Genomic DNA, 13,148 nt, shown 5'->3' on the forward strand with positions numbered 1-13,148 from the left:
ACATGTAGGCACGCAGTACACACGTGGGTGCACAGAACACATTCAGGTGTGAGGTGCATGTGGAGGCACGTGGAGGATCTTTTTAGATGGTGGTGCATGTTTGTGGAGTGGAGGAACAAATGCACGAGCTGCCTCAGGAGAAGCCTCCGGAGAGGGGGAAGCTGCCCCTCCAAGTGGCATCCATCCCACCCTCTGTGTTGCCTTTGTGGTGGTGGTTCTGAGACAGGTCTGTGACTTCATCAGATTTGCTTCTAGAAAGAGTAGAGATATGGAGCCCGGATGGCCCTAGGGTGGTCCTGCATGGGTCACAGTTGTGTCTTCAGGCCATGGATCATAGATTCAGTGGACGGGCTGGTGGCCAGTTTTGTGTTTGTTGTGATTTCAAGCAAGGAATAGAACAAGGTGGGATAGAGCAGGAAGGAATGGGATGGGATGGGACGGGGTAGGACAGGATCTGGTGTAATAGAACAGGATGGGATGGGATAGAACACGATAGGATGGGAGGGGAGGAGAGGGGACAAAACAGGAGGGGAGGGGAGGGGAGGGGAGGGAACAGGATAGGACAGGACAGGCTAGATCATGCCTCAGGAGGACATGGATTGCCTGGGATGCCCTGCTGCCATGTCTGCAGGCCTGGCCGGGTTCTGCATGTGCACAGCTGTAGGGGCTGAGAGACCCTCTGCCATGAAGTGCCTGCCCCATCCCTGCTTTGTCCTGGCACCGCCGGCTGAGAGCTGCCTGACCTGTGTCTGCTGGTTTCAGTTCGTGGTCGTGGTCAGCATCGTGACCTTCAGGCCCCCCCACTACGGAGCCTACATCTTCCCCGACTGGGCCAACGCGCTGGGCTGGGTCATCGCCACGTCCTCCATGGCCATGGTGCCCATCTATGCGGCCTACAAGTTCTGCAGCCTGCCTGGGTCCTTTCGAGAGGTGGGTATTTGGACGCGGCGCCTTCACCTGAGTGCGAGGCCACTAGAAAGGCTCCGTGGCTGTCCGTGGCCCCAGTCCTCACCTGCCTGGGTCATCTGTGACCAAGAGAAGGAGACTGGAGGTGGCCACCACAACAGTGTGTGTGTGTGTCCACCTGCACGCCTGTGTCCATGGGTGTGTATATGTATGTGTATTCATGTGTGTGTCTTTATGTGTGTCCACATGTGTGTGTCTATGTGTGTATGGGTCTGTGTGTGCATGTACCTGTATGTATGTCCACTGTATCTCCGTGTCTGTATGTGCTGTCTCCATGTGCACGTGTGTGTGTGCCTGGGTCTGTGCTCACATGCGTATCTGAGTGTCTGTGTGTACTGAGTGCATGCATGCCTACACACTATGGTGTGTGGTGGGGCGGACACAGCAGCCATCTGAGGGCGGTAGAATCAGGGGCGACCTAGTTCCCCCCAAGGCCGAGCCCCACTTTGGCTGAACAGGGGCAGCTGGAGCCCCAGGCAGTGGAGGAAGCTCTGTGGAGTCCCTGATGCGCACCTCCTTTCCTCGCTTGGTTTTGCCACCTTTGTGTGGAGGAAAGGCAGGTGGACCAGTCACGCGGTCCTCCTTTAACACCCTGCTCTGTGGTTCCCGGAAGATACAAAGACACGCCTTGCTTGGAAGAGGGTTGCCCTCACCTGAGAGCCCACCACTGGGAGCTCCCGGAAGCTGCTTCCTTAAATCCTAGCCTTTTTCAGAAAGAACTGGCTTGGCCCTGGGCAGCAAAACCCTGGAGTGGCACCTGCTGTGTTCAAGGATCCACCTTAGGGCCACACGGTGTCCCCTGGGCTCAGACATGTGCAGGTGCTCCCAGGCTGGCACTGAGCCTGTCTCTTCAGCAGCCCGGCCAGGCCAGGGCCCAGTGCAGGCAAAGCACAGTGTGTGGCTGGGGCCTTCTGTGGAGTGGGAGGGGCTCTGGGGCTGCCATGGCCCTAGGAAAGCTGATGACACCCTGCTGTGGACAGTCCTTCTCAGACCCCCACGCGCTGACCTGCCAGGACCCAGCGCAGGGGAAGAGCAGGCAGCCAGGCAGTCCCTGCAGGGAGGAGCTCCTCTGGGAGGCTGGATGGACTCGGGAGGCGGGGCCCAGGTCAGCACAGAGCTGGAGGACGCCTGCAGCCCGGTGGGCCTGAATACCCAGTGCCCTTACCCCTCGCACAGCCAAACTCTGAACATAAGCCAAGTAAAACCTCAGCAGTTGAGCCAGGTGCAAGTGGAATTGTGGTGATGACGTGGGGTGGAGCCACACACAGGGGTCCCTGGGAGAGGTCACCTGGCCTCAGAGATCCAGACACAGGCATCCAGGTCTCTGAGTGTGAGCTCCTGAAGATGCCGCCTGCTCTGGGAGGACTTGGCGCCATCCAGGCCCAGGAGCTGCTGCAGCAGGCTGTGAAAGAAAGGCAGGTTCCGCACTCACTCCCCAGGAGCTGCAGGTGACAAAAAGCAAGTGCTCCTGGAACATGTCAGCTGCAGGTGGCCCCGAGGCAGCCCACCTGGGTGTGAGCACTTTCTTACTCAGAGCCCAGCACATGTGATGACTTAGAGACAAGGGCCATCTCCAGGATCATGTTTTATTTCAAGCGAGGGCTCAAATGCTGATGTCCTGCTCTGCACTAGACTTTAAGGGGACTGTCAGAATGTCGGCTTTGGGCCTGACCACTATCCGGTCGGTGTGGGCACTGGCAGTGTTAAGTCAGTGGTGGGCGCTGGTGGTGTGGACGCCGGCAGGTGGGCGTTGGCAGGTGAGGAGGGCTGGTGGTGAGGGTGCTGGCAGGTGAGGGTCCTGGCAGTGTGAGTCAGTGATGGGTGCTGGCAGTGGGTGCTGGTCTGCACTGGCCCCCACACTCTCCTTCTCTTTCAGAAACTGGCCTACGCCATCGCGCCCGAGAAGGACCGCGAGCTGGTGGACAGAGGGGAGGTGCGCCAGTTCACGGTGAGGTCGCGGTCCCCGCTGGGCCTCTCTCAGGGGAATTCAGAATGATCCCAAGCTCGGTGTACTTAGCCCCCAGAGGGCTCTGAGGCTGGTGTAGACGAGGCTGGTGTAGATGGTATTCATTTACTCAGCCAGCATGCACTCTATGAGGACAGGCCGCCAGCGGTGGCAGGTGACAATGGAGACGTGCACCTGGGACGGGGGGTGCATGACGCGGGGGCCCTGGGAGGTCCGTCTGCACGCACACCTGAGGAAAGCGTGGTTCTTGCAAAGACCTGGGCATGTCCCAGACCATGGGAGCAGCGCCCTGTGGGGCTGGCTGAGCCAGCTGAAGGACCAGCAAGGGACCCGCCCGCCTCATGGGGGCACGAGGGACAGTGGAGGGGAGGCTTGGGCCTGACCATGGGGAGCCACAGGGAGCCCTAAAGGGGCTGGGAGAGGTCTGGGAGCCTGGGGTGGGCTTCACGTGAGAGGATGGTCACACCAGGTGTTTCCTGCACCCTGGGAGCCATCCAGGTGTGTGCGCACACTTTCATGGCATGCCGTGGAGCAGGTGCATTCCCAGGGCACAGAGTAAACACTTGATGTGTTTTTACTCCCACAACCCTAAGAGGCAGCCCACCACTCTCTCTACACAAGGGTCCCTGAGACCCAGAGAGGCCCCGGAATGTGCCCGAGATCACAGAGCTGGCCAGCAGGAGAGGAGCCTGGGCTGTGCCCTGGGCCTGTGGCAGTGTCCTCCTCCCCAGAGCGGCCTCAGCTCCGACCTGATTCCAGACACTAAAGTCAGCCTGATGCTGACAGCAGAGTCCAATGCACAGCAAAGGGGAGGAAGGTCATAGTGTGGAGGGTACCGCGGCCCCACCTCGGACCTGCCTCTTCCCTCTGGCCACCTCTCTGCACCTCATCCTCGTAAACAGTTCTCCCAGCAGGGGTCTCATGAGCTCACGCCTGAGGAGCCCAGCATGGACCTGCCTGAGGAGCCCAGCATGGGGCAAGAGCAAGGATGCAGGCAGAGGGAGGGGGCACCGTGTGCCTGGGAGGTGGGGGGTGATGTCAGGCAGAACAAGACGCTGAGCAGGGAACAGGCCAGGAGGCAGTGGGGAGAAGCCTCCTCTAGGCACACATCTGCCCAGCTTGTTCCTCCTCCCAGCAAGTCAGGTTCTGGTGTGGGCTCTGCCTCCCTCCCTTGGCACCCTTTCCTCTGTCCTCTCAGTGACTTGCCTGCTCCAAACACAGGAGGAGTGTCCAGGCATCCCACGCCATCCGTCCAGGGGATGCCAGCCCCTCTCCACTGGCCTCCGGTCCAGCTCCACCAGAGCCTCTCTCCGCTGAGAGTCCTACACCTCGGGGTCTTACACTTTGTATAGGATCTTGCTAGTCTTCTCAGATATCCAAATTTGACTTCATGTGGGATTCTTGCTGTGCGTCCTGTCGCATTAATCTCAGCTACTGTTTTTGTCATTTCTTCCTCTGCTTTTCTTGGATCTACTCTGTTGTAGTTTTGCTAACTTTTTAATTTGGACTTTAGATTATTAATTTTCATCCTTTGTTCTTTTCTAATGTAAGCACTCAAAGCTATGAATTTCCCTCAAAATACTCCATGTGCTGCATTCCACATTTTTTTTACATAGCATTTTTCTTTATATTTTAGTTCTAAATATATTTTAATTTCCATCGTGACTTTGTCAACTCATAACTTGCTTAAAAGTCTGTTTTTAAATTGCCAAATATATGGGGATGTTTTACTCATCTTTTTGTTTTTAATTTCCAAATTAATTTCATTGTTCTCAAACACATATGATACCTATTATTTAAGATGTATTGGTCGGGCATGGTGGTTTACACCTGTAATTCCAGCACTTTGGGAGGCCTAGGCGAGCGGATCACAAGGTCAGGAAATCGAGACCATCCTGGCTGACACCCTGAAACCCCGTCTCTACTAAAAATACAAAAAAAAAAAAAAAAACTAGCCGCGAGGTGGCAAGCACCTGTAGTCCCAGCTACTTGGGAGGCTGAGGCAGGAGAATGGTGGGAACCCGGGAGGTGGAGCTTGCAGTGAGCTGAGATCACGCCACTGCACTCCAGCCTGGGCGACAGAGCAAGACTCCGTCTCAAAAAAAATAAACAAACAAACAAATAAATAAATAAAATGTATTGAGACTTCTTTAGGGCCTTGCACCTAATCAACTTTGATAAACGTTGCACATCTTTTAGACTAATGTGCTATTCTCTAATTGTCAATACACAGTTCTGCTTCTGTCCATTTGAGTAGGCTTGTATATCGTGTTACCCACGTTGTCTACACTTTCTCAATTTTAGGGGTGCTTGACCGTGAGTAATTGAGAGATGCCTGTGGCATATTCTTCCTCGATAGTATATTTGTCTGCTGTTCCCCTCAGTTCTATCCGGTTTTGCTCTCTGTAGTCTGAGGCTGTTTTCTGAGGTTGATCCGTGTCTGGAATGACCATCTCTTCCTGCTGACATGAAGGCATCTTCACCCCCTAATGATGCTTTTGGTCTTAAAGTCTGATTGTCTGGGATGAATACAGTTGCACCAGGTGTCTTTTGAGTTTGTCTGAGATATCTTTTGCAATCTGTTAACTTTCACCTTTGCAGTGATCTTAAGATTTAAGTGTCTTTTGCAAACCCAGCATACACCTAGAATCTTCTACTCTCACAATTGGGCAGGTTAATCCATTTACATTTGTTGTGATTATTGATATATTTGAACTTGATTCTACTATCTTTCTAGTCTATTTGTCCCATTTTTAGTGTTTATTTTTCTCCCTTATTGCCTTTTTATAGATTGATTTTTCTTTCTTGGTTCACTCATTTTTATTATTCCATTTATTTCTCTCTACTTGCTTAGAACTTATATACTTTATCCTTTTTTTTTTTTTTTTTTTTTGAGATGGAGTCACCCAGGCTGGAGTGCAGTGGTGTGATCTCTGCTCACTGCAACCTCCACCTCCCGGGTTCAAGTGATTTTCCTGCCTCGGCCTCTCAATGGCTGGGATTACAGGCGCCCACCACCATACCTGGATAATTTTTGTGTTTTTAGTAGAGACAGGGTTTGACCATGTTGGCCAGACTGGTCTCGAACTCCTGACCTCAAGTGATCTGCCCACCTCTGCCTCCCAGAATGCTGGGTTTATAGCCGTGAGCCACTGTGCCTGGCCTTATTCTATTCTTTTAATAGCTACTCTTGAGGTTGTACCATACATATTTCACTTAAACTCTACAGTTAAACCGTATTTTAACCCCATCCCATTACGAGGACTTAAATCTTCCTCCTACTGATGAATATGCCATGATTGCTGAGATCTATTTCTGTCTTTTTAACCCACTGTTATTAGACACCGTTACTGTTCTCGTTGCTGTTATTATTTTGTATGGACTCATCCTGTTCCTTGGACTAATGTGCATGCTTGGTGTTTATTGGTTTCCATACTTTTGTTATAGACTTCTTTTCTTCTAGGACCATTTTCTTGCTTTTCAAAAAGCATCCTTCGGACATTCCTTTGAGGAGGTCTCTTGCTAACCTCCCTCGCTATTGGTGTCTGGGAACATCTTTATGCTGCTCTCATTCACGAAAGCACTGGCGTGGGCTCAGGGGTCCAGGCTGACGGTGACTCTCTCTGCGTTTTGGCGGCAGCAGTGTTCCATGGCTGTGCTGAGATGTGTGGACCTGTGAGCCTGCCCTGTGGTGGGCTCTGTCCTCACCCCTGCACACGGCCAAGTTTCCTGTAATTTCCGTGTTGTGGGTTCACTGTGGAGTGTTGGGACCTGGGTTTCTTTTTATTTATCCTCTCTGGATATGTTGTGTAGCCAGATCTGCAGATTCACAAATCTTGTCATTCTGTTAATTTTGCAGCCACACGTTGAAAGATTGCCTTCTGCCTTTCTGTGTTTTCCGTTATGAGGCTCTGGTGTATCCACTTTGCCCTGGGTCCTCCAGGTCTCTTACCTCACTTAGATTTTGTTTTCATTCGAATCTTAGGTGCACAGTTGAGTAGCACACTCTTATCATTAATCCACGTGTGGCCATTTTTAAATTATCAATTTGTCTACATAACAAACAGACACTTGTGAGCCCACAGCAGGAAAAGTAGACACTGTGGAAACGGCCTGCCCTGCACCCATCTTTCTCTGAGTCTAGCTTGATCTTTCCCTTGCCATTCTTACAATTTCATTTGTTACATCTCTAGATATTCCTAGGTTCCTAAAAAGTGTATTATTTGGCTTCAGCATTTGGTGTAGCCCTAACCAGGCCCTACTGAAGCAAGACCCTGTGTACACGCCATGCAAATCCCCGAGAATCGTGATTGTTCCTGGCTGGGGGAGCAGGCACTGTGCCCAGCCCTGTGTGGGCATCAGAGGTGGTTCCCTCTGGTCCTGTCCGCAATTCTTTCCCCAGCCTCCTCATACACAGCGGGTGTGCTCAACTGAACCCTCAGTGAGGGTCCTGGGCCATCGTCCCGGCTCTTCTCTCTGTGTGGCCACCTCCTCTCTGGTGCTCTGGCCTGCAAACTGCAGCCACCTCCATTTCCCTCGCTCTCCTTTCCAGCCTCTCAACCCAGGAAGTGCACCATGCTGCACCCTCGCTGTGCTGCAATCTGGAAACTCCCTCGAGGCAGCGAGCAGGCTGGCAGTGGGGGCTCCTTGTTGATGTCCCTCAGGGACCACTGACCCTTATGGTCTGGTGTCCACAGTCTGGAAGGCCATTGGTGTATGTGTTTTGTTTATTTGGGGGTTGTTCGGTCCCTGTTATTCTGTCTAGGTCAGAAATGTCTGTGTCCATAGCTACGCTTCGCCTGCTGTGACTGGTCTCTGACCGTCCGTCATGTAAACAAACCGTAGCTCAGCTATGGATGCTCCGCTTCCCACTGCCCTGCCCGGTTCAGCATCCGGGCCATTCTCTTTCCTACTTCATCTCTGGAAGCCGCGTGTGCTCTGCTGTTTCTTGTGAAATTCTCATCACTGTGATGTGCGTGTGTCACTTTTTCGAGGGTCCCCTGTGTGGCCGTCCTGTAATCTGTTGCAACAGCTCCGGTCCTTTGGGATCAAACTGAGGTCTGGTTTCTGGGGACTCACGTAGAGTGGGCTGCTGTCTTCTGTTTCTAGTCTTTATTTTACATTTATGGCTTGATCTTAATCTGTGGGAATCTGGGAGCCCCCAAGCACACCTCCCTCCAGAGGGGGACCTTCTGCTTCTGTCAGAGGGCAGGACAGAGAACTGCTTCACCCCAGGGCTACGGGGCTCACAGCCGGAGTCCCAAGCATGGCTCCTTCATCGCTGGCCTGAAGTGGGGCTGCCACCCAGAACCTCTGCTCTAGGGCTCCGGCCGCTGGGCCACCCCTGGCTGTGGGTCCCGGCCGGGCTCCCTGCCCCAGCTTTCTTCACTGAGCCCCGAGCTGCACCTGGATGCTGCCTGTGCTGGCGTCAACTGTGGCTGCTCCAGTCCCCTGGTAGACCCCTGGCCTGCAGTGTGATCCCACCCAGGCTGAGGAGGTCCCTGCAGGCTTTCGGTGGAGGGGCCGGAGGAACCTGTGATGTGGCCAGTGGTAGCTTCAGTGGCTTTCCATGGCTGGCAAAGTTTTGTCAGAAGCAGCCCTGCGTGCCCCTGTTTGGAAATGTTTATGAAGCACACTTCTTGCCATTGAGTGCTATCGAGGGGCTTGTGATCACAAACAGGCTGAACTAACGGCTGCATAATAGCAGGCAGTGACATTTGCTGGCGGTCTGAATAACTGCTCTTGTCTATGTCATCAGTCCCTCAGCAGTCAGGACACCCTGCTCCTGCGCCCGCCTGGGTCGCAGAGAGCAAGACGGAGCTGCAGAGGTAGCGTGTCACTTGGACGGAGCATCTGAGGCCCCCAGGAAGGTGGGGCGACCTGGGGGAGAGGTGACATCACCACGTCACACCCAAGTCACTGGGGTACAATCTGGAACTAGCCTCGGATTGAGGGTGCCCGGCATCTCTCAGGCTCAGCAGCTGATCAATATGCCCCAGAGGCCACCATGGCCACCATGGCAACCACAGTCTCACAGCTTTTTAAAAAATCGAGTACTAATTGATTTATAGAAGTTTGAGTGAGGCATCGGGTCCCTGGCACCCGTCAGGGGCGTGTTGGTCCAGGCCCCCGACGAGCCTCCCCGTCTCCCAGGGCACGTGGCCGGGAGGCTGCATGCTGCTCACTGCCTTCAGCTGCTCTTAGCCACAAGACGGGGCATCGCCCCAGGGCTGCCCTTCTCCCAGCAGCCACACTCTCCATTTCGGAATAAACCTGTTTTCTTTCCAGCTCCGCCACTGGCTCAAGGTGTAGAGGGAGCAGAGGCGAAGACCCGGGAAGTCATCCCGCAGTGGGAGAGACACGAACAAACCAAGGAAATCTGAGCTTCAAGAGAAAGGAGGGCAACTTCTACTCTTCAACCTCTACTGAAAACACACAACCAAGCAGAAGACGCTTCTGACTGTTTACACCTTTCCGCGCCGGGAGCACCTCGCCGTGTCTTGTGTTGCTGTAATAAAGACGTAGATCCGTGCAGTGAGGTCCACCCCATTCCTGTCCCTGCAGGGCAGAAAAATGTCTAACTTCATGCCGTCTGTGTGAGGCTGGCTCCCTCCCTCCCTCTCTGCTCCCGGCTCCCGGCTCCGAGGCTGCCCCAGGGGCACTGTGTTCTCAGGCGGGGATCACGATCCTTGTAGACGCACCTGTGCTGAGAATCCGAGAATCCCTGTGCTCACAGTAGCTTCCTAGACCATTTACTTTGCCCATATTAAAAAGCCAAGTGTTCCGCTTGGTTTAGCTGTGCAGAAGGTGAAATGGAGGAAACCACGGATTCACACCAAGTCCTTTCCTGGCGCGTGGCTCCCAGCAGAGGCTGGAAACTGAGCGTTCAGTTGATACGTCGCAGTCTGTTCAGAGGCATTGGAGGACAGGGGTCCTGGTACGTCTCACCAGGAAATTCTGTTTATGTTCTTGTAGCAGAGAGAAATAAAACTCCTTGAAACCAGCTCAGGCTACTGCCACTCGGGCAGCCTGTGGGTCCTTTCGGTGTAGGGAAAGCCCTGGCAGGAGCATGTCCTATTCCCGGACGCATGCAGGACCCCACAGGAGTGTGTCCTATTCCCAGATGCATGCGGGGCCCCCGCAGGAGCGTGTACTACCCCCGGATGCATGCAGGGCCCCACAGCTGTGTGTCCTATTCCCGGATGCATGCAGGGCCCCACAGGAGCGTGTCCTATTCCCGGACACATGCAGGACCCCACAGGAGCATGTCCTACCCCCAGATGCATGCAGGGCCCCACAGCTGTGTGTCCTATCCCCAGATGCATGCAGGGCCCCACAGGAGTGTGTCCTATTCCCGGACGCATGCAGGACCCCACAGGAGAGTGTCCTATCCCCGGACGCATGCAGGGCCCCACAGGAGCGTGTACTACCCCAGGACGCATGCAGGACCCCACAGAAGAGTGTCCTATCCCCGGACGCATGCAGGGCCCCACAGGAGCGTATACTACCCCAGGATGCATGCAGAGCCCCCATGCAGGCAGCCTGCAGACCACACTCTGCCTGGCCTTGAGCCATGACCTCCAGGAAGAGACCCCACTGGAATTTTATTTCTCTCAGGTGCATGTCACATCAGTAACAACAGTTTCTATGTTTGGGAATGGCTTTTTAAAATCATATTTACCTGTGAATCAAAACAAATTCAAGAATGCAGTATCTGCAAACCTGCCTGCTGATACTGCAGTTTTTGTTTACAAGAATAATTAGCAATACTGAGTGAAGGATGTTGGCCAAAAGCTGCTTTCCACGGCACGCTGCCCTCTGCCACTGACAGGAAGGTGGATGCCATAGTTTGAATTCGTGCCTCGAGTCGGTGGGCCTGCCTGCGTGTTGCCCAAGGGCAGGGTCCGTGCAGGGCCAGTCATGGCTGTTCTCTGCAAGTGGACGTGGGCTCCAGGGGCTGGAGTGTGATGCTCAGTGGGAGCCGTCAGCCTGTGAAGTGCCAGGCGGCTGCATTTAGCACAGACGGCGGCTTCCCCATCGCCTTCTGGGGAGGGACACAGACGGCGGCTTCCCCATCGCCTCCTGGGGAGGGGCTCCGTGTAGCGACCCAGGTGTTGTCCGTGTCTGTCGACCTCTCTCTAGTCAGCATCGTGTGGGTCCCTAAGCACAATAAAAGACGTCCACAATGGAAAAACTGCCTCAGCCTCCTTGCCTCGTTTCCTCTGGGCGCCATCCATTTACACGGGCCGAGCTCACCTGCTCACACCCTGAGGTCAGCTTCCGCCCCACCCCAGCCCACCCAAGCAAGCCCTTCCTCACCTGATGCCTCTTGCCCATCTCTCCTTCTGGCCTCCCCTAAAGCCTAGATGTTAGAGGTAACACGTCCACTACGCTCCCACGCAGGTGTGCTGGCTGTGACCTGCCCCCCGCCCCAGGCTCCCACACAGGTGTGCTGGGTGTGATCTGCCCCCCTCCCCGGGCTCCCATGCAGGTGTGCTGGGTGTGACCTGTTTCCCCTTCCCTGGGCTCCCATACAGTGTTGGGTGCAGTGGTGAACCTCACCCAGGTCCGCATTCCTGCAGGGTCCCCTGTGGCAGGTCGTGGCACCTGCTTTATGTTGTGCCCACTTGCTCAGGCTGGACCTCCGTGCCATCCTGCACCACTCTCCCCCAGCCCCTCACCTGCCTGTCAACATTCTTGTGGGCTCCCCACGTGTCCAGACTCCAACCATACTGCCTGGCCACTGCCGCTGCCCACCCCAAGAGCCCCTTCCAAGCCCCGTCCCAGATCTTAGTGGCTCCTGGCCCTCAGTCCAAGTGTCTTTCCTTGCTCTGTGGCCTAAAGGATTCTTCTAGATACCAACAGATCAGGCCACATCCCAAGGAAACCCCAGAGTTATCCTGGTGCTTGGAGTAAATGCCAGTGCCCTCAGCATGACCTGTGATAGGATGGCAGCCACCCCCTCCAGGCAGTGACCTGTGATAAGACGTGCCACTCCTGCCAGCCCCACCTGCAGCCCTGCCCCGAGCTGCCTGAAGGCACACCCCACACCGAGGGCTCTGTGCCCGGCAGCACGTGGGGCACTGCTACTGCTGCATTGTAGCAGGTGCCACACGCACGTGGCTGCATGTGGACAGGAAGGACGCTCGCGCCTTTCAGGTGGGTGTGTGAACTCTGTGGCAGGACAAGTGCTGTGCTGCCTACGAGGGCTGAACCTGCCTGCAGCCTTACTGGTGCTCCCCACCCTCCCCGTTGTCACATATGATGCCCCTTACCGTCGGGGCGGCTACACCCCCCTGCTGCAGGTGCCGCCCTAACAGCTCACACCCGGAGCCCCGAGGTGTGATCCCTGCTGACCACTCAGGTCTGGGGTCCAGGTAGATACTATGTGGGTGGCCATAAGTCACTACGTGGGCTGAGACTTGAAGGACTGTGACAGCATCATGGGCAACTGTATTAAGCCCCAGCAATTGGAGAGGTGGGCTCCGGGGCTGGGTGGGTCTCCTCTGCCTGTGGTCCCAGCAGCTCAGCAGCAGGGGCCGGCCCAGATGGCCATTGGTCACAGAGACAGCTGGGCTTTGCTGAGTGGGTCATGGTCCAGCCTAGGCCCATGCCACTGAAGCCTTTCTCAGAGGTGTGGGGTCTGCAGGGACTGGTCACAGGTGGACCCAGGATCAGGGCACCAGGGGAAGAACCAGCTGAGGACCTCCCCCAGTCCCAAAACAAAGGCACAGCAGTCCCCGAGCAGGGAGGAGTGAGGACCCGCATGTGGGATCCTGCCTCTCTGGCGTGTGAGCTGTGGATGGCATCCGGTGCCAGCCCCATGCCCGCTGGCTGCTGGCAAGCTTGCAGGCTCTGCAGGCAACCAGAATAACATACTGCAGGTGCACACGGGGTCCTCGCGCTGAGTGATTTACTCAGGGAGTGGCTGAGGGAGCAGGTGAGGGAGGGGCACTTACACCCTGAATGTAGAAAGAACTCCACAAGTCCATAAGGAAGAGGCAGACACTCCATCAGAAAAGTGGACAGAAACCTTGAATGACTGCCAGCAAGGGAAAATGCCCACGTGGCCAACAAACCTATGAAAAGAGGCCCAACCTCACTGGTTGTCCTGGAAATGCAGTCAGCCGCCACATGACGCGGCAGCACAATCACAGCAGCCAGGCTTTGGGAAGTCTGAGCCCCCGTGTGGCTGCGTGTGGACAGGAAGGACACT

The 13,148-nt window shown here is 55.1% G+C and overlaps 1 protein-coding gene across 1 annotated transcript in view; it reads left to right on the forward strand.

Annotated features, from left to right (window-relative positions):
* The window catches only part of LOC105464564 (solute carrier family 6 member 3), a 50,072-nt gene extending 38,968 nt beyond the window's left edge, over positions 1-11,104 (forward strand). Inside the window, exons 13-15 of the mRNA XM_011712558.3 lie at positions 763-930; positions 2,843-2,914; positions 9,221-11,104. Of these exons, the coding sequence (XP_011710860.1) occupies positions 763-930; positions 2,843-2,914; positions 9,221-9,244 (264 nt within the window). The 3' untranslated portion in view covers positions 9,245-11,104. The remainder of the gene's footprint in view (positions 1-762; positions 931-2,842; positions 2,915-9,220) is intronic.
* Positions 11,105-13,148: the final 2,044 nt, after the last annotated feature.

The sequence above is a fragment of the Macaca nemestrina genome, chromosome 6 (assembly GCF_043159975.1).
Source record: "Macaca nemestrina isolate mMacNem1 chromosome 6, mMacNem.hap1, whole genome shotgun sequence".
NCBI lineage: Eukaryota > Metazoa > Chordata > Mammalia > Primates > Cercopithecidae > Macaca > Macaca nemestrina.